General features: G+C 44.7%; 1 protein-coding gene across 1 annotated transcript; it reads left to right on the top strand.

Moving 5' to 3' along the window:
* Positions 1–4,607: 4,607 nt before the first annotated feature.
* On the top strand, positions 4,608–21,187 carry LOC149335875 (uncharacterized). The gene is made up of 4 exons (XM_089554578.1): positions 4,608–4,722; positions 16,644–16,723; positions 18,621–18,817; positions 20,869–21,187. Exons 1-4 carry the CDS (start codon positions 4,608–4,610, stop codon positions 21,185–21,187), a joined length of 711 nt encoding a protein of 236 aa, XP_089410704.1.
* The last annotated feature ends 408 nt before the right edge of the window (positions 21,188–21,595 follow it).

The following is a 21,595-nucleotide window of genomic DNA, read 5'->3' as shown; positions in this document are numbered from 1 at the left end:
ATAGTGCAGGAACTCTTCGCGAAGTGATGTGAAGCCCTGTCGCTATTTGCGCTGCACGATGACGTAGCGCGAAAAAGACTAAGACGTACACAAACGGTCAATAAGCATTATGCAAACGCACCAACAAACGCAAGCCAAAGCTCGTTCTGTTGCCATTTCTCACTGACTGCTTGGAAAATAAAATGATGCAGCAGAATATCCTGTCACACATTAGGCGGAATAGGATTGCAACTTTTTAAAATGGACATGCAAAAGTCTGCAAGCAAGCTGGTTTCCCAATCCCTAACGCCAGCTTTAATTCCGTCTTGACATAACTCTTGTGGCAGATAATGCTGGACAGAACTGTATGGTGTCAGATACAGTTCCGTCTGGACGGAACTTTAGCGCAAATTGTAGTTCCGTCTAGACGGAACCCTAGCGCAAATTGTAGTTCCGTCTGGACGGAACTCTAGCCACAGCCTAAACACAAATGCATATGCACATAATCGGTGCCTTTGAGGAATCTTTGAGGAATCGTTCGTAAGAGGCGAATATATCAGCGTGAGTGAATCACAAAAAAGCTTCCACGAATGTGAACGTACCGTCCTCTCCTCCAGCTCTCCGGAACCCAAAAGAGGTCGCGCAAGGTTTAACACGTGCGCATGCTAATGAGCGCAGAAGAGAGGTAATTTACGCCGAATTCAGTCGCACCGATTTGCGTATCAAAGGCCGCCGAAATCTGTGCACCCGAGGCACCTGTGTTCGTGACTGAGGACCTACGCGCCACGGCTTGCTCGCTAGAGGGCTATCGCCACCGCGCTGCGCAAAGTGAATTGTCTCTGGCATTCATTTAGTCGCGAAAGTTGCGGCCGAATCGGTAAGCAACTCGCACAATGATTCCGTTGCGCTCTTAGATAATGAGGATCTCTCGCAGAAAGGCTCCAATTTCGCCGTTCCAAGGGTTTCAGCTGTCAGAAGGCGCAGTCTGAACAAAAAAAAAAAAAAGTCTAAACGCGCTTTAGGGTTAGTCGTCCGGGGCATAACAGCATTACCACAACCATTAGTCTCTAAAAGAAGCTATTGCTCTCTAAGAGAATAACTACAAGGAGGAATCTGCCCGCTATTAATTGTTTGGCCTCAGAACTAAGTGGCGGAAAAAATCTCATATTGCCAAGTCGTGGCTTAGAGTGCAATTTTCTCGCTGAAGAAGAAAAACACTAGTAAAAGTAACAAGAACAGAACAGAAAAATCGTTTTACTGAGCAAACAGTGCTTTTGCTATGAGTAACAATCTCAAAAAAAAGAAAACTACCTTGGCTGATGAACAGTCTTGTCCCCTCCACATGATGCTTTATCTGCAGTGAGCGGCAGGTAAAACACAATGCTAGATGTACTAGATATTTATAGCCTTGTTAACTATGAGAAATTTCAGTTATGTCAATAACACATGCGTCATAAAGATGGCAGTAAAGTGATTTCACATGTACGCTTTGATACTGCCAGACGTGATAATGGCAGCGACATAGAACTACAATGGCAGATGTCAATACACCTTAATGAGAAAGTGAGGACTCATTGAACTGCACCTGCATCGGTAAGATACCACGTTGTAATGACAAATTCGCTGGTTTAAGTCTGAGCAGACCTTTTTGAAAGCTTAAAAATGTCTAAATATGAAACACAGATGTCGCCACTAGCGGCCATTTTATCCAAGTAAACCATGATGGCACCCCTAAAATTGTGTAAACACGGATCCCTGAGGCTTGATACCTTGATGTCTCGAGTTTAAATAAAGTGAAAGAAAACTATGTTACAGTTCCAAGTTCAGTCTTCTCAGCAATAAAGGCTTCTTTTGCTGCCAAACAAGCATCAACATAATAAAAAATACCGGCCAAATTAATGTTTGCCAAGAACAGAAATCGCATAATCTTTCCTCCGCATCTCTTTTAGATGACGAATAGTGCATATTTTCAAAAACAGTTTAAGCATTTTCCACCAGATTCTAACCTTTTTTACTTAACTGGATTTACCAGCTATCTCTTAAGTTAGTGCGTTCAAATAAAACTGTTCTACCGTAACGTATATTTATGACTGGCTGATGCCTTGGCTGGCCACCATCTCACTGGCGAGCGGATTGACCAGGGAGTGGCTGCGATCAATTCGCGAATGAAACCTACGTACTACTACATGCGCTGTCTCCCTTCTTGTGTGTCTCGTCCAGTTTGGGTTGTTTTCCACTATTATGAATCTGAGCTAACTAGTCTAAACTTCGGCCTTAGTACTACTGAGAGCCTCTTGAATCCCCCATTCCTCTTTTTCGTTGGCATGATCCTGCCTAAGACAATATTTGTCAGCACTCCTCAAGCTGTTAACAGACACTGAAGCGAGACATAAAGCAGATATTATGCAATCCTTATCCAAAACAGTCAATATTTTAGTTATCTTTGAAACCACACATTGCCATGCAAAGCTGCCTGTTACAAACAACCTATACAGAAACAATAGTTTAAACATGCTGTTCTAAAGAAGCGATTCGTTGCAGTTATTTTACTTCAGTTGGGGTTTATTTGCTTTTTTGAGCGATAAAAACTGCTCAAGCTTAATGAAATCTGATGTATGTGAATGTGGTTAGAAAGTGGTCAGGTTAGGGCTAGTTGGAACAGCACTTTACAAGAGCTGCCTTGCTTGGATTTACTCGCAAAAAGTTAGCGAAAACCAACAAGAACAGTTAAGCGCATGCCGTTCTTTACTGTTCTTAATCGATTGTTTGTTTGTCCCAAAGCGCTTCAGGCTATGAGGGATACCGTTGTGAAGGGTTCCGAATAATTCCGACCACTTGGGGTTCTTTAACGTCCATTGATATCGCACAGTACACGGGCCTCTAGAATTCCGCCTCCATTTAAATTCGACCGCCTCGGCTGGGATCGAACCCGTGTCTTTCGGGTCAGCAGCCGAGCACCACAACCACTGAGCCACCACGGCGGGTATACCTAACGATTGTCGTCCGGGTGACAGTGTTTAGCGTAAACTTGCAAGGCAGTTAAATAGCAGAGGAGCAGTCAGGAGTGTAAAACCAGAAACTTGTAACACAATGCTAACGAGAAGAAAGGGAGCAGATTAACAATTTAAAATACACAAACAAGAAAAAAAAACAAAAAAGAAAGACCTCGAACATCCCTTAGTCGGTGGAGCGAAATATAGTAGAAAATCAGTGTCCTTAATGAGTGGTGAAATGAGCGCATAATATGGTGCGATTTGATATCTGATGACAGTGAATTTTACACTAAGATTCCTGAGAAGTATGCAGTATCCGTATGGTTATGAGGATATATGCCATTTTTTTTTGCTATACCTCGCTCGTCGCTTTTCCTTGCCCCCTTCCCGAGCTCAAGTGACAATAAAATGCTCATGTTTGCTAACTACTCTGGAAGAATAGATGGCTCATACATCTCTCACCCAACATAAAAGAGGAGAGAAGACGGGGCTGGATTAGAGCTCATTTCTACCAGTCGTCGGTTCTCGTTTCACAATCTGCCGCTCACGCGTGAGTTCCGGAGAGAGCATTTCTCCCCACCTCAACCTGCACGGGCCGACAACCGTATTCCTTCAGAGACCGAAGGGATACTAACGAAACGGTCACGACCAAGCCGCAAATCATTTCTCGGTTGCTCGTTCAGATGACAAACTGCACGCTCACGTCCCGGCTCCCCTGTCAAGCGATGGGCCCTTTAACTGGCTGACCGCTGATGTCAGCACCGTCGTTCTTAGCGAGGCCCTCATATAGTACTTCTTACACAAACCTCCCAAGCACCCGTTGAAGCTAGAGGTATTGTGGCGGGCGAATCAGTGGCCCCATTTTTGAGCCTGAGCTTCGAATGTTGTTGCTGGAGAGCTGGCTGTCGAGAGTGAGCAGTCCTCTTTAATGATTGGTCAGTTATGTCTTACACAAGGCCCAGGAGACGAAAGGTATACAGTTCAAGCCTCCTAGCACGCAGTTCGCTATGTTTGCTCGTTTTTCCAGCTTCGTTTACGTTCTCACTTGAGAATGCTCGGACCCCCCTGTCAAAGTTGACGCACGAGCTTGACCATTGCGCAATTTTCAGTGAGGGAATGCTAGACCGTAAACACTGACTGACCCTGTATATTCCGCACTTGGTAATCGGGACGTGGGCGTTGTGGCCCGACGGGATTGAATGCCGCCGTTATTCACGTTCGTTATCTGCGGAAAAGCACGGCACTTTCAAGTCCGAGTGGGCACGAAGCGATCGCCACCCCGCTATAAGAAATTGCGCCTACACCACCGGCTCCTGTTTCGTGATTGGCCCTTGAAGGCCTGCAGTAGTTTTACGGGCCCACGCGTAGGTGCAGGAGGGAGGAGAGGTATGAGCGAGGCGGGGGAAAGGGTAGGTAGTAGTTACACAAAGTAAGAAATGCGGGGGGGAGGCGGGGTTCTTGGAGGCTCAACTAGCCACAAGGAGGCAAACAACGATAAAGAAATGAAAAGAAAAAAAAAGGGAGCCAATAGTACAATACAGGCATCGCCTATACGCCACGCGGAGAGCTCGGGGAGGCCGGAACCGAAACCTTCACGTGTTCAGCGAGGCTTTGTCCTGGCTGGCCGACGGAAAGATGAATTCACTGAGTGGCTTGCTCTTCCTGGTGCTGCTGCCTTTGATCTGCGACGTAGGTTGGACGCTGCTGGCGGACGATGAAGACCCGTTCGAAGGCGGTGACGTAGAAAACGGTAGGAAATTGCGAAGGTCGCGTAGTAATGTGGCGTGTGAAGAAATAAGACGTGGTGATGCACTGAACACTGAAAAACCCAAATCCTTGCTTAACCCTAGAAAATCTGGCGTATCATCTTTGAAGAACGGCGTAAAAATCTGAATAATTCAGAATTATACCGGCAGTTCTACATGACTAAGACATTTTTACATACGACCTTTTAGAGCATATTTATAAAAGCAACGTCAAAATGTGAGCTGCTACATATGCAGGAGACCTGTCTAAATATAAATTAATGCAAAAGCTAGCCCTAACCGTACAACAGGCTAAAATTTCTGTGATCGCAATTCTACATTCAAAGATTGTGGAGCAGTTTTTAATTTTATCCTTGAACTGTGCATGTGTGTTTGTGTGTGTGTTAACGGCAAGTTTGCTCAGAAATAAGCATCTTTCTATAAACGAAGGTCGAAGTTTTTACATCTCTGCAATTAAGGGACCCTCTGTGATCAAATTTTGTAAGTTCGTGGCTCCTATCCGGCATTTTGAATGTGTGATCAATACAGGGTTAAAGCCGTGGATTGTGAATCAGTCTAAGCTGCAGTTTTTCGAAGACACGTTAGTAGGATGCTGGAGGCACAGCTAAGGAGGACTATGGAGTGAGAAGAAAATAAAAGAAGTAAGTTTAAGTTACAGGCAGAAAGCCAAGTGGGTCAAACAAAATCGAGTTTCTTAAAACCTAGGTAAAATCCGTTACATGAAATAAACATGGGCATGACACGTGATACGAAGAGTGCGCAGCCGAAGGTCATAAAGTAGCAGAATGGGCTAGTTGGTACTGGCTCATGACTGAATAAACCGTTACTGCGCACAACAAAGACACGGACTAAACACATAAGGAACAGGACAACCGAAGGTCCCTTCGGGTAACGGAGTGGGTTCCAAAAGATAGAGGACACAGCTCGGGTCGGAAGAGATCGGGAAGTTCGCAGGAATGTGGCGGCGACAGGGTTGCGTAGTTAGAGATGAGTGAGATATGTCCTGAAGAGGACGTATTTCGGCTCATAGTGAGGATTAGCGGGCTACGTACACTGCAGGTACAGTATACCTTAGCGGCTCTAGAAACATAACCCGAACCACCTTAAGTGCGAGCTATTGCTTCTTCTCAATCGGCGGAAAGTTCGGGGCCAGGAACCATTCATATGTTGCCTTCAACGTCCTAACACTTGGGAAAGGTAAAATTAACAACAATGATTTCTTAAACGCCGTTCTGTGATCACTCTATGCCTTTCTCTTCCGACTTTGCGATTTTAACATTGTCTCGTTGGATTTTGCGAGTGGACAACCGCCATATTCCGGCGATTCACAGGTTTCTGTCGCTTGAAAGAAGTATTGTGAACAAATGATTCAGCAGGCACAGAAGAACAGCAAGGCTGCCAGAAGGAGCAGCAGCGATGTGGCTGGTCAAATAATAGTTTACCAACGAGTGCACCGTGTAATCTAAAGATTACAGGAAAATGTAGCGCAACGACCAGCTCAGAATTCCAGTCACCCAAGATACACAGCTTTACGCCGTTTTGAAACACAGGTGCAGTTACTAGCTGGACGTTTAAGGCTAGAGAAAATAAAATTCCTGCAGTTCTGAAAAATATCACAAATATCATCATCATCATCATCATCATCATCATCATCAGCCTGACTACATTCACTGACTACAGCCTGCATGTCTCTTCAATTAACCCTGTCCTTTGTCAGTTGCCGCCACTGTATCCCCGCAAACGTCTTAATCTCATCCGCCCACCTAACTTTCTGCCGTCCCCTGCTACGTTTGCTTTCTTTTGGAATCCACTCCGTTACCCTTAAGGACCAGCAGTTATCTTGCCTTCGCATTACATGCCCTGTCCAAGCCCATTTCTTCCTCTTGATTTCAACTAAGATATCATTAACCCGTGTTTGTTCCCTCACCCACTCTGCCCTCTTCCGATCTCTTAGCGTTACACCTATCATTTTCCTTTCCATAGCTCGCTGCGTTGTTCTTAACTTAAGTTGAACCCTCTTTGTTAGCCTCCACGTTTCTGCCCCATAGGTGAGTACCGGTAGGATACAGCTGTTGCATACTTTTCTCTTCAGGGATATTGGTAAGCTACCATTCATGATCTGAGAGAACCTGCCATATGCGCTCCACCCCATTCTTATTCTTCTAGTTATTTCCCTCTCATGATCAGGATCTGCGGTCACTACCTGCCCTAAGTAGACATATTCTCTTACTACTTCCAGCAGCACCTCGCTACCAATTGCGAACTGCTGTTCCCTTGCTAGGCTGTTGAACATTACTTTGGTTTTCTGCATGTTAATTCTTAGCCCCATCGTTCTGCTCTGCCTGTCTAACTGATTGATCATGCTTTGCAGTTCTTGTCCTGAGTGGCTTATCAAGGCAATGTCATCAGCGAATCGCAAATGACTCAGGTATTCTCCATTAACTCTTATCCCGAACTCTTCCCATTCCAGTTCCCGGAATACCTCCTGTAAGCAGGCAGTGAAGAGCATTGGCGAGATCGTGTCTCCCTGCACGACACCTTTCCGTATTGGAATTTTATTGCTGACTTTATGGAGAACTATAGTAGCTGTGCAATTGTTATAAATATCTTCCAACATTTTCTCATAACACTCTTCCACACCCTGATTCCGCAATGCCTGCATGACAGCTGAGGTTTCCACTGAGTCAAATGCTTTCTCGTAATCAATGAAGGCTATATATAGGGGTTGGTTATATTCTGTGCATTTTTCTATCACCTGATTGATAGTGTGAATGTGGTCTATGGTCGAGTATCCTTTACGAAAGCCTGCCTGATCATTTGGTTGACTAAAGTCCAAGGTTGTCCTGACTCTATTAGCGATTACCTTAGTAAATACCTTGTAGGCAACGGACAGTAAGCTGATTGGTCTGTAATTCTTCAAGTCTTTGACGTCTCCTTTCTTATGAATTAAGATAATGTTAGCGTTCATCCAAGCTTCTGGTACTCTCGAGGTCACAAGGCATTGCGTATACAGGGTGGCTAGTTTTTGTAGCACAATCTCTCCTCTCAACAAATCTGCTGTTACCTGATCCTCACCAGCTGCTTTACCTCTTTGCATTGCTCCTAAGGCTTTCTTTACTTCCTCCTTCGTTACTGGCGGAATGTCCCATTGCTGTGCTCGACTGCCTCCGTCAGTAACTTGATGATTACATTCGCTACTGTATAGATTTGTGTAGAGCTCTTCGGCTAATTCAACTATCTTATCTATATTGCTGATGACATTGCCCTGTTTGTCTTTTAGCGCATACATCTGGTTTTTACCTATGCCCAGTTTTCTCCTCACTGATTTTAGGCTACCTCCGTTCCTTAGAGCATGCTCGATTTTCTCCATGTTAAACTTTCTTATGTCGGCTACCTTGCGCTTATTTATTAACTTCGATAGCTCTGCTAGTTCTATCCTGTCTGTGGAGTTAGACGTCCTCATGCTTGGCGTTTCTTAATCAGATATTTAGTCTCCTGAGATAGCTTGCTGGTATCCTGTCGAACCATCCTGCCACCTACTTCTGCGGCGCACTCTGTAACGATAGCTGTGAGATTATCATTCATTTTTTCAACACTACGGTCGTCTTCTTCAGTTACAGCGGAAAATCTGTTCTGCAGCGACATTCTGAATTCCTCTACCTTCCCTCTTAATGCTAACTCGTTAATAGCCTTTCGCTTCACCAGTTACCTCCGTTCCCTCTTCAAATGTAAGTTAATACGAGACCTTACCATTCTGTGGTCGCTACAACGGACCTTACCGAGGACCTCCACATCCTCTACGATGCCAGGGTGTGCACACAGTATGAAGTCTATTTCATTTTTAGTCTCACCATTGGGGCTCTTCGACGTCCACTTCCTGTTTGCTCGTTTGCGGAAGAAGGTATTCATAATCTGTAAATTATTTCTATCTGCGAACTCTACTAATAACTCTCCTCTACTGTTCCTAGAACCTATGCCATAGTCACCTACCGCCTTGTCTCCAGCCTGCTTTTTACCTACCTTTGCATTAAAGTCGCCCATCAGTAGAGTCTACTGTGATTTTACTTTGGTCATTGCCGATTCCACATCCTCATAGAAGTTTTCAACTATCTGGTCATCATGGCTTGATGTAGGCGCGTAGGCCTGCACCACCTTCAGCTTGTACCTCTCATTAAGCCTCATTACGATAACTGCCACTCTCTCGTTAATACTGTAAAACTCCTCGATGTTGCCAGCTATATGCTGATTAATGAGGAATCCCACACCTAGTTCTCGCCTATCTGGTAATCCACGATAGCACAGTACGTACATGCCCGCCCTTTAGTACTGTATACGTCTCATCTGTCCTTCTAACCTCACTAAGCCTTATGAAATCCCATTTCATATCGGCTAATTCCTCCAACAGCGCTGCTAAGCTAGCCTCACTTGATAAGGTTCTTGCGTTAAACGTTGCCAGGTTCAGTTTCCAATGGCGGCCTGTCCGGAGCCAGAGATTCTTAGCACCCTCCGCTGCGTCACAGATCTGACCGCCGCCTTGGTCAGTTGCTCCGCAGCCGCTGGGGACTGAGGGCCGAGGGTTAATTGGTTTGTTCATAGAAGGTTGTGGCCAAGTACTACACCAGGCTGGCCAAATCCTGTTCTGGTGAGGAAGTGCGTTGTCGGTTCTGGTAACCGAAATCAGGCCGCACTCCAAGCCTGGTTATGCAATTCCATCGACACGCGGTTTGTTTTTTAATCCGGTGGAGAATTGCGTGGCACCGGGATTCGAACCCCGCTCCTCTTGCACTCGAGGCGGATGCTCTACCTCTACGCCATCGCTGCAGGACCAAATATCACACGTCTGATAATCCACACTTTTATTTGAGAACAATAAGATCTTTTTAAAACAAATCACAATAAATAAACTACTTCGCCTTAGTAACTCTGCAGTACCATGCCCATTTATCAAACGCGGCCAACCATTGCTTGTGGCCCTTTCTGTGAGGTATTACTGCAGGAGTTTTATTTGCCACTGTGGCATTATGAATAGGCGTCATGGTGGATGTGCTTTCTTCAGCTAGCATGGCTATGGCTCCCAAGTAGAACGGCCTATGTTTCCATAGTCCGTTGTGATCTCACTGAGAGCTAAAAAAAGTCTATAAAACTTTTATATCAGTAACGTGATGCCGGAAAACGTAGGCTGTATAAGTGCGGCTGAATTTATCTTCTGGCACCAATTTCGCTTGTGCTTATTGTTCTGTACTGCTTTCCGTATGTAGAAAGTGTTTCCATCTCAATGTTTTTGAGAAACGAGCAACATAACGATGTTCTTGATGCCGTGATCAGTGCTTTCAAAAGCATGACGAGTTATTTGTTTTAAGAATTTAATTATAAGTGAACAAGGGAGAGAAGAGGCTCAGAGTGCTTGCTAACCAGAGGCAGGCACCCTGAGGCTTTTTCTTGTTAACGTTTGATTATTTAGAGCCATCTGCTCAATCTCTTTCTATCATGGACTTCAAAATTTAATAGTCATTTGACTTTTTCTTCTGATTTGTTACTATGCGTTACGGCAGAGGAAAGTAAGCGGGCAGTTGAAAATATGTACATGAGCTGAGAATTCAAGGGCTAGAGGTAATCCCGCAGCATCATTGCAGAGAATAGAAAATTTCTTTGTTGGCGAGAGCATAAACTGATTCTCGAGTACCTGTTGCGAACATTACGTGCTGATCATATTTACTTTTGATTCTCCTTGCCTTTCGTCACTGATGCAAACAGCACAGCGACGCTGCTGTGATCATGATGTGCCAGTCGGCACTGCGATAGACAAAGATGGAATAGAACAAAGAAAAAAAAAACTGATTGTATCATGCGGGCCTGAATTGCTACGGTTTTTACCTGCTAGGGAACCACAATGTTTTGCTCTGTTCGGTTCTTCAGCATGTCAGCTTTTCAAGGCAACAGATCTGACAACTTAAGGGTGCGCAATGAAACTTGTAAGAAATAGCATCGGTTACGTGAACGCGATGCGTTGTGTGAATATGTATCAGCGCTCAGAGTATTACACTGTCCTCTCTGCCATCACTGCCATCACGCTAATAAACATCGATTTTTATACTGATTCCGTAAGAGAGTAGGCTAGATTCTGGATGTACCGACACATTTAATGATTGTAGAGTTTGTCACTTTGAGTAGCACTCTGCCGTTTACAGATTCAAAACATACCCAACAATAGGATAGATAGATAGATAGATAGATAGATAGATAGAACTTTTATTCACGTCAATTGCCAGACAACATAAATCAGGCCTACCAAAGCCTCAAAGGGCTTGAGTGGCAGCGCCTGGCAGACAGCTAACATTGGCAAAACAAAGGAAAATAGAGACGTTGCAATGAACTTTGCAAAAAAAGAAAATGGTCACCAAACAGAATGAAACAAATATATAACTATTACAACATCAAGAAAGATTACAGTGATTTGAAATTAATACAGTAAATAGCTGAAATAACTACGGGGCAGGAAGCAACACGGAGACATACCGCAAAGTTTTCTTCAGGGTGTATTTAGTTTTCATGCGGAGTACAGTAGGAGGCAAGCTATTGAAACAGGCAGGTACATAGTAATGACGTGTGCGCTTACCGTACCGGGTTGAGGAGCGAGGAATGCAGTAGCGGTATTTTGGTCTTAAATCCCGAGCAGGGACATATGGAACGGTGAACTGACTGTACCAGAAGTGTTTTAGCACAATAGTTTCTGTTAATAAAGAGTTAAAACTTGGAAGCTTTAGTCTTCTAAAAATATCAATGTCATTACCAATGGACAGGTCGTAAGCAATATTCTTTAGAAGCAAACGCAAAAGCGAATTCACCCTATGTTGCCAGCGAACCGTGCAGTGACCATAAACAGTAATTCCGTACCTAAGTACACTATAGGCTAGAGCATGTACAACACATTTACGGACAGAAAAAGGCATAAAATATCTAATGTTATACAGGACACACGATACAGCACGAAGCCTTTGGCAAACAAAAGAAAGGTGCGATTTCCAAGAGAGATCACTGTCGAAGGTCAGGCCAAGATATTTGACCGAATGCGCATATTCAACTGGTACACAGTTGCAATTAAGACAAGAGGAAGTATGCAAATAAACAAGGTCAGTTAATTCAACTTGTTTTAATGGGTTATGAAAACAGATCAGTTTTGTTTTAGAAGTATTAACATTAATAAGATTAAACTTAAACCAGTCCATGGCTTGAATAGCAGCTATCTGTAATGCTGTAACAGCATCAGTGTATTTCTTTGCACATGCAACAATAACAGTGTCATCAGCATACTGAAACAGCAAAGATGGCACACTGTTAGCAAGGTCGTTAACGTATAGATTGAATAATAAAGGACTTAATATAGAACCTTGCGGGACTCCAGAGGCAATTGCCGTGAAATCGCTATGGAATCTTGAAATCGACACATATTGGCGCCTATCTTGTAAAAAGTTAGTAAGCAGTTCCAAAAACGAACCTCGAAATCCCAGCGCAGAAAGTTTATCAAGCAAAAGAACGTGGCAGATGCTATCAAAAGCCTTGCTAACGTCCAGAAAAAGAGAACATGCGACTTGATTCTTATCAAAAGCTGAATTTAGCACGTCAGAGAATTCTTCAAGAAGAACCGTTGTTCCTTTTCCTGCTATAAAGCCGTACTGACAAGGTGATAGAACACTGTGCGTATTCAAAAAATTCGTCATGGTGAGTAATAGATGCTTCTCAAAAATTTGGCCAATGCATGGTAGAATAGAGATAGGTCGGTAATTACTCATAATGTTTCTGGAGCCACCCTTGTACAAAGGTATAACTTTAGCAGTTTTCATTGAAGCAGGTATTATACCAGTAGAAATGATAGTGTTAAGGATAACTAGTAGAACACCTTTAATTACTTCAAAATTTCTGCACAATTCAGAAATCGTGAGGCCGTCATGACCAGGAGATTTGCTACGTTTAAGACTGAAAAGTATACACCTCAAATCACTTTCAGTAATATCAGGAAGGAAAGCAGATTCCATCACACTGAGAGGCATAGGACAGTCGGTAGGAGGGGTTCGAGATGCACCAGAGACCAGAGAAAAAAAATTGTTGAAGTCATTCGCAATGCTCTGTCCATCTTTATGAAAATGCGAGATGAAATATGTATCATTGTAGATAGCAGCGCTCCCTCCTTTCAGACTATTCACCAATGACCATGTTTTCTTGCTGTTAAAACGTGCGTCATTAAACTGAGACCTAAAGTGGTTGCGCTTGGCCAGACGGATCATGGCGTTGACACGGTTTCGTTCATGTTTAAACTGCAGTCGTAGCTGAGAACAGTTTGGGGCACGTCTTGATCGAGCCCAGAGCAGATCCTTCTCTTTAATGGCTGCCAATATTGCGGGAGACATCCACTTATTGTCTAAATTTCGTTGTTTAACATTCACCATGCGGGAAGATTCTGCTTTGTGTGAACGAAAAACATCGACGAACCGATCATATAGGTCCGCAGGGGACACACTGTGTATAAAAGAATCCCAATCATGCTTTGCTATTCTTTCGTCAAGACGCTTATAATCAAGTACTGAGACCTTTTGCTGGCTGTGCATAGATGCAGGATGGCTGGAACTATCTGTTAACGAGCAACAAATGAAATAGTGGTCTGCAAGCTTGACCTCAACCACAGCAGACCGCACCGACAGGTTTTGAGAACGCACGTTGATGTGGTCGATGCAAGACGCGACCAGCTGCCCAGCTAAGTATTCCTCACGTGTAGGGCTGTGGATTGTAGTCGCTAGCCCCCACTTTGATAAAGTGTCCAGATAATCTGCGACCGTTGACACAGTGGGGCGTAAAATATCGATATTCATATCACCGATAATGCACACGTGTTCTTCGCGGGAGAACGATGATAATGCAAAATCTAGCTCAGCTAAAAAGATTCGACCGTTACAACACGGAGGGCGGTAAATTGTGAGAAGAACCAGCGACAACCAAGGTGTACTTAGGCGGAGCGCAACTACTTCTGCTTGAGTGAAAGGAACACTAATTTCAGAAACGGACCAAGAATCCTTAACAAAAACTGCGATTCCTCCTCCCATTCTTTGTAAACGAGTGTAAGAATATAACTGGTAGCCTGGCAGCGAGAACTGTAGTAACACGTCTGACGAAGCGTTCACTTCCGTGAGAGCAATGACGTCAAAACTTAAGTGAAAAGGGTGAATTAACGCACAAAAATGGTCCCAGTGTTTCCGTATACTGCGAATATTAACATGAGTAAACTGAAATGAATTGGCTGTTTGATACTGAAAGAACTTCCGGACTTCAGAAAAATCGGAACACTTCACGAAACCTGTATCAGACATGGTTATGTTAGTTTCTCAAGATCCGAAAACTTGTTGATGCGAATGAGAGGTGCGCCTTCGGACCGCTTTGCAAGGACCTTCCCATTTTTGGTCCAGACGAACTCAAAACCCTTTTGTTTGCCCCGAGACCTTGCTAGTCGGAACAGCTCGCGATTAACCCGAGACAGGTTATCGTTAAAAAACAGCCGAGGAGACTGGTCGTCTTGCACCAAATCAGGAAGGCCCTTCCGAGCTCCGAGCCATTTCTGCTTAACAGAAACCGACTGAGTCTGTACTAGGATCGGTGGGATATAGTCGCCTCTGGACGGTAGCCGATGGACTGCTGAGATATCTGCTGGTTGAAAATCGGTAATGTTTAGTTTGCCTGCTAAGGTACTTAAGAAAGTGTGCAAGTTTTCATCAGATTTGACCGGAAGGCCGTGAATCTCGAAGTTACATCGTCTGCTGTATTGTTCGAGATCATTTATCTCTCCACTCATCCTGTCAATCACTTCTTTCTGGGAAACTACTGTTGAAGACAGTGATTGAACTTGTGACCGAAGATCTGCAAGCTCAGCCTGATTAGTGGTCACTCCAGCAAGCACAGAGTCATACCGTGACGAAAGGAAGTCAATAGCTGACTGTATGTCCTCGACTGCTGAAGCAACCTTTTCACTAGCTTCCTTGACCAACAACAGTTCTTCCATTTTCCCCATCAGTGCTGATACAGTGGTAGTCAAAGTATCCAGCTTCACATTCAGAGCAGACAGTTGCTGCGAGAACGAACCACCATCGGGGTTGGATGCTACGTCAGGTTGCGCCACCGAATCATCCTTGCATGAAGGACACTTCCATGTTTCACGTGTTACCGTACTCATCTTCTTGTAGGCGTTATCAGTAACTGACGAGCAGTTTTTCCCCAAGTGAAATTCGCCCTCACAGGCACAGCAAGTCATAAATTTCCCATCTTTCGGTATGGCTTTTGAGCAAGAAGTACACAAAGAAGACATGGTGCAGTCAGCGGCAAAACACGAAAAGTGATGAATTACAACAGGTGTAACCAACACTCACCTGCCAAAAGCGAAGCAAACGTTTAGACCGGGACAAAGGTTTGCCGCTGACTGCAACGGTCCACGAAGTTGACGGTCTTTAAATAGTCGGTGATCGGCGCCAGGGGGACATCTTTGGCAGGTCCAGAGCGAATGAAGGCAAGGATGGCTTGCGATGTCGAAACAACAGCTTTCTTGAGCCGCATGCGCAGATCAGTCACCCGAAGCAGTTGCGAAGGTGATAGCCGTTGAAGATACGAGCCGCTTTCCGGCTGATACTGTCCCCTGGCTTGCAGAGCTCACCTGCCAAAAGCGAAGCAAACGTTTAGACCGGGACAAAGGTTTGCCGCTGACTGCAACGGTCCACGAAGTTGACGGTCTTTAAATAGTCGGTGATCGGCGCCAGGGGGACATCTTTGGCAGGTCCAGAGCGAATGAAGGCAAGGATGGCTTGCGATGTCGAAACAACAGCTTTCTTGAGCCGCATGCGCAGATCAGTCACCCGAAGCAGTTGCGAAGGTGATAGCCGTTGAAGATACGAGCCGCTTTCCGGCTGATACTGTCCCCTGGCTTGCAGAGCTCACCTGCCAAAAGCGAAGCAAACGTTTAGACCGGGACAAAGGTTTGCCGCTGACTGCCAAAGGAGATATTCAAAATTCCGCAAGTGCGCTTTCCCGCATAACGATGTTGCCCAAAACAAGATGGATGACCATGCGTTTCCAGCTGAAAGAAAGCAAGAAGACTAGTTTTTTGTTTGATTCTTCTAAAATACGTTTCTTACATTCTATTCACACCTTTAGCACCTGTCTTGTAGCCCACGTAGTTCCTTTATAGCGAAGTCGGCCATCTTGTTTGGGGCAACGTAGTTATGTGAGAAAGCGCACTCAGAATTTTGAGTATCCCCTATTCTGGACAAAAACGTTTTTGAACCAGAAACTGCTTATGCACGTCATTTTCTCATATAATGCAATATTTAACTATAACAATCTATATATATATAACAATCTATATATCCGCGGACAGCCCGACGGCACTCTTGCATTTTTTTCTATTAACGTTTTCGTTGTCTTCAAAAGCGTTCCCCATTGGCTTTCTATGAGGCTCTTATCCATTCGATGCGATCGATGGAAACACTTTAAAAGAAAGTGTTTGCTATGTATCAGAAGAATGAACCATTGTCTTCAATATTTTTCATTTTCCAATTTTCAAAATGTTTTTCCGCGAATGTTGGACATGTAATAAAAAAATGAGAAGACGTTGAGCGTGTACAAGTGCCGAAAGCCAAAAGGAGCACTGCTGTAAGTTTTGAGAGTGGTTATCTTAACTCCAAACACTCATGTACCCCAGCAGCTTAGGTAAAAGGCCCAATATTGTAAATTAATGGTTTCACTGTGGTTCTTTGCAGGGCCGGCATTTGCTAATATATATATTTCCAATATCGGGCCAATTACCTGCACTGCTTGAGTACAATGCCTGTAGATTGACGTTTTATTAATGCTTAATAATTTTGATCCACAGAAAGCGATGAAGGTTCCGTCGAAAGGAGCGAAGAAGGTCCGGATACATTAGGCGGCGTGCCGGTGGCACGCAACATTCAGGTAGGAGTACGCTATATGCATAGTTGCGGGTCCTTGTGGCGAGTGTGCAGTCTTTGAAGCTTCACACCCGATGTACTATCAGTTTGTTGTTTTGGTGGTACTTCGCCGATAATAATTATAAAAACCAACAATTTAAACGGCCATATGATGAAAGACCACGTTGTCAAAATCAGAGAGCTGACAAAGGTGTAAGCATAGGGACTAAAAAACTGAAATAGAGACGAGCAGACTAATAGAGGGAATGTGAAGCATGCGAAATGTTGCATTACAACCACTGTAAAGTAGCACAAAATGACAGAGGAATGCAAATTCTTTATCCGAAAGGAAAACGGAGTGCGTGCTGACGTATTCACCTTTGAGCTTTGGAAACTTGGCGGCCTGCACTATTTCGTGTGTGAGCTTATTGTGGCATTTTTCTAAACTAGTGTCGTTTCGAACATACGGGAGTCCGTTGACTGCCTCATTTTCGACAATGAGCTGGCAAGCTTCTGAGAGGTGACCCTGTTAAACAACCGCAATGTTCCATTACCCTTTATATGATACATCGGCCTGTTTGGCCGACGTACACCTCGCCGCAACATGTATGCAGGTATTCATGCAGCGGTTCGGAGATTCGCTAAAATGAAGTTGAAGTTCAGCGCTCGCTTGTAGTCGCGTCGTCGGTTGGAGTTCAACGTGGCTTGAACCTAGCTATACGGGCGAAAGTTATACGAGCGTTTGTGGCAGTCAGGAAGCTGAGGTTCACCCTTCAGAGAAATAAAAAAGTGTAAGATTTCTTCTAGCGCACACGTTATAGTCATTGATGGTTTGGTTTACGGGGTTTAACGTCCCAAAGCGACTAAGGCTATGAGAGACGCCGCAGTGGAGTGCTCCGGAAATTTCGACCACCTGGGGTTCTTTAACGTGCGCTGACATCGCACAGTACACGGGCCTCTAGAATTTCTCCTCCAAAGAAATTCAACCGCCGCGGCCAGGATCAAACCCGCGTCTTTCGGGTCAGCAGCCGAGCACCATAACCACTGAGCCACCGCGGCGGCCTTATAGTCATTGAGGCCACTTAGTTAATTTGCATGAGTTGGCCTTCACAGCTGTTGTCTAGCTTGCACTTGAGTAGGTGTTAATGTCCGAAAAGTGCTTTCTTGATATACAGGCAACGCTTGACTGAGGAGAACATCCACGCTATCCTTTTTCAATGCCCAATTAAGAGCTAGGATTACAACCGGACGTGTCGGACCACGACGAGGAATACACGCTGACGAGTTGATAACGCGTAGCGAGAGCGAAAGCTCTGCATACAGTGAGAACGAAGTGGAAGTGTCGTTTAACCCCCCCCCCCCCCCCCCCCCCTTGCCAGTACGACGGGAAAAACGAGTGTTTTGAGGCCAGCAGACGCTTCAGAGAGTGAAGAGACCCTTGATCACGTTTTTGAAGGAAAGTGATCCCCCTCCCCCTTCACCTGTGCCAGTTGAGCGTATGCAAAAGGCGCACGCAATTCTTTTGATAAAAGTGTTCCCTGTATCCGCGGGTTGGCGCAAAGAAAATCTAATGCTTCGAGGAACTTCTTAGCTCTTCAGGTAAGCCGAAACTCGATATTTCCTCAGCATTTCTATATACTCTCGCACTCCTGGCTGAAAAGTTTTTGGCGCAAAATAAATTCCCATAAAATAGATAAGCATCAATCTAAGTTTTTTCGGGCCTCTTTCTATGAACAATAACTTTCCAAAATTTTGAGTTTTGGCAAAGTCTATCACATGCAACACCCGTGGGATCAAAGGGTTAATAATTTTGAGAACCTCTTTGCTGGCAATGCAGCCTTCAGTATGGCGACCCCTAAAGTGTCTGCGTCGTGCTACCCTTATAGACATAAACGAACCGCTGTGCGCACTGCGGCGGGCAGATCTTGCGTTCGCAGCGGCCTATGATCCAGAAGATCGAGATCGAGATCAACATCGGCCGGGAAATCGAGCGCAACCTGACCAGCCTGCGCGAGCTTCTGTTGGTCGAGATAGAGAAGTGCCGAACTAGGCGCGAGCGGATAGAATTCCAGCAGAGGCTTGATAGGATAGACGTCATCATCCGGCAAGTGCGCACCAGGTAAGTGCAGTTCGGGTGCATCGTGTGACACTTAGTGCACACTCAGTGCAAGTCATGCAGTTGGTGTTGGCTCAACGAGCCGTGCCGGCCCAGATTTTCGTTACAGCCAGACGTGATACTCCACTGGACATTGATTTCAATTTGTCGAAGGCGAGCGTGAAGAGAACACAGTGCAGTCGCAGGAACTCATGTGCAGCTATTCGGGGTCAGCTGGAGGAGGAGGAGGAGGAAAAAAAAAACTTTATTTGAGGCCAGCAGTAAGGTCCAATGAAAAAGAGCTCTTGCTCCGCTAAGGCCCGCTAATAATCTACCGACCTGCAAATCCCCGTTCTTCCCGCTAGGTGCTGCAAACAAATTTAGTGGCTAAAATTTGTTACAAAACGTCGTCTTTAAAGAAACTTCCTTTAAACGATGTGAATCGTAAGGTCACGAGATCAATTGCCATCGAACTTGCAATACAAGTGAAAAGTAATTTAGCTGTGTAAAACGTTTAAAATTTACGGCAAGTAATGAATGCCTCCCTTGCGTTGCATCGAGCTTGTTGGGGTCATCACAATCAAATACATATCTCTAAACCGTCCTTAAAGGGGGGAGACTTTATATAATGCAACATCAAAGACGTGTCCATCAGTTTTTTTACAAGCAGTATGATAACTGGCCAAACTCTGCGTAAGGCGTGGTCCAAAAAACTCCCGAGGCATGCTTGTTTAACATTATGTCGTTGGCTAGCAGAGGAAAACGGTTGTTTTAAGTTACGACATTCGAAAGGAAAGTCCCATATAAAGCCGTGTATGATGTCCTATATGCAAACCAATTAGATCTCCTTGTACAACCTTACATACTTTAGCTATATAGAGGGCGTTTCCTCAATGATTTTACACAATTTTTAAAAATAGGGTTTTTGAGTTAGGAGGGTGCTTTTTTCAGCATAGCATTGTCAGTGATGTAGCACATCAGAATACAACTAGGACGTGCTAACTAGCATGCTTGCAACATTGAATAACAACATTGAATCGTTAAATTTTTAACCATTATTGATAGGCTTCTTAATTATTGAGAGGCGTGTAACCCATACTAATTAATATCCATACCAGTTTTTAGAATTTCTAAAACCCTGTTACCCTCGGCGCTGTGGCACAACAAATTGTAGCTATTTCGACCATTTACGTGCACTGGAGAGGTTACGTTGCCTGCAAACTTCTCGAAAGCGCATGTATTTTGGCGTGGTAGCCAAAATTTGTTGAGCCACAGCGTCGAGGGTAACGACATTTCAGAAATTCTACAAACTGATATGGATATTACTTACGGTGGGCAACATACCTCTCATTAATTAATGAGCCTACCAGTGGTAGTTAAAAAGTTCACTGTTCAGTCAGTATTAGTTAACCAGCGTGACAGATCGTCTTAGCATTTAAACTCCCGTAAACCATAAACCATGTATTCTGATGTACTACACCGCTGTCAGTGCTATGGTGATGAAAGCACTCTTCTAACTCAAAAAGCCTATTTTTAAAAAAATTGAGTAAAGTCTTGTGTGAAACACCCTGTATAAGGAAGTCCTATTCAGAAAGTACCCTTATACAAATTCGTTGTTTCATAATGGTGGTTCAACAGCGCAAACACACACAGACCAAGAAGGAGACAAAACACTCATAGCCAGCGCTGAACTTACAACCAGTTGTAAGTTCAGCGCTGGTTATGTGTGTTCTGTTTCTTTCTTGGTCTGTGTGTGTAGTTTTTTGTATGTTGTACGTGTGTGTAGTTGTATCAACAGCGCAAACACACACAGACCAAGGAAGAGACAAGACACACAAACCAGCGCCGAACTTACAACCAGTTGTAAGTTCTGCGCTGGCTATGAGTGTTTTTTTCTGTTTCTTGGTCTGTGTGTGTAGTTGTATGTTCAGCGCTTGTTTTTGTGTGGCTTGTCTCTTTCTTGGTCAGTGTGTGTTTGCGCTGTTTAACCACCATTATGAATCAACACCAACTAGCCCAATCTGCACTTCTTCTACAGATTAACTTCGTTCTTATCACCTCCTTTCCTCTGATAGGACGGAGCACACGGAGATCGAGTTCAGGAAGTTCATCCGGAAGGTGTCCCTGGGCCAGATCAGCTCCGAGGGCGAGAGCCAGACGCTGCTGCAGGCCATCTGGTCGGGCTACCACAAGTCGCTGCGTAATCTGGTGGGCCACACCGCGGGCTACCTGCGCAGCATTGTGCGCGGCGTCACCGGGGCACTGGCCAACCTGGGCATGGGCATCCTGGACGTGTACAGGCTCAAGTTCCAGCCCCTAGAGCTCGCCGTCGATGCCCTTACCCACCGGGGCTCATTCAAGAAGCCCATCCGGGGTCTCATTATTCCCCGATGATGCAGTGGCCAAAAGAGCAACCAATAAAGGAACAGGCTTCGTCGCCTCATTACCTACTTGATCGGGAGAAGTTAGGAAGATTGGGGCCTCGTTAACAATACATATTAAAAAAGCAAACAGGCATTGATAGTACGTAAAGTGCCGGGGAATGTCAGTGTTTTTTTTCGCAAGATGAGCTACAGCGGGGACTCTTTCCCGTTCTGCTTTCCAGAGTAGAAGTAGTTACAGTCTTTGTCAAAAGTATGCAGCCCAAGGGGTCTGCTCCTGAGCCCTGCAGTGCAGCTCCTCTTGCATACTTAGAGACCCTAATCTCACGAAGGCTTAAGGAACTTAAGTCCTCAACCCTCCCAAGCTTAGGACTGTCCAATGTGCTTAAGAGCCCCGCTACATGACTTGGAAGCAAACCTT

Source organism: Amblyomma mixtum, chromosome 7 (assembly GCF_055824585.1).
Source record: "Amblyomma mixtum isolate Tamu chromosome 7, ASM5582458v1, whole genome shotgun sequence".
NCBI lineage: Eukaryota > Metazoa > Arthropoda > Arachnida > Ixodida > Ixodidae > Amblyomma > Amblyomma mixtum.
Note: the sequence above shows the minus strand (reverse complement) of the source record. Positions and strands in the feature narration are given on the sequence as shown.

What these genes read in the sequence shown, in the direction of transcription:
- LOC149335875 (XM_089554578.1), top strand. Translation starts at nt 4,608, where the DNA reads ATGAATTCACTGAGTGGCTTGCTCTTCCTGGTGCTGCTGCCTTTGATC. An exon ending in CGGTGGCACGCAACATTCAG is followed by an intron (nt 16,724 to 18,620) that starts GTAGGAGTACGC and finishes TGCGGCGGGCAG; the next exon opens with ATCTTGCGTTCGCAGCGGCC. An exon ending in ATCCGGCAAGTGCGCACCAG is followed by an intron (nt 18,818 to 20,868) that starts GTAAGTGCAGTT and finishes TTCCTCTGATAG; the next exon opens with GACGGAGCACACGGAGATCG.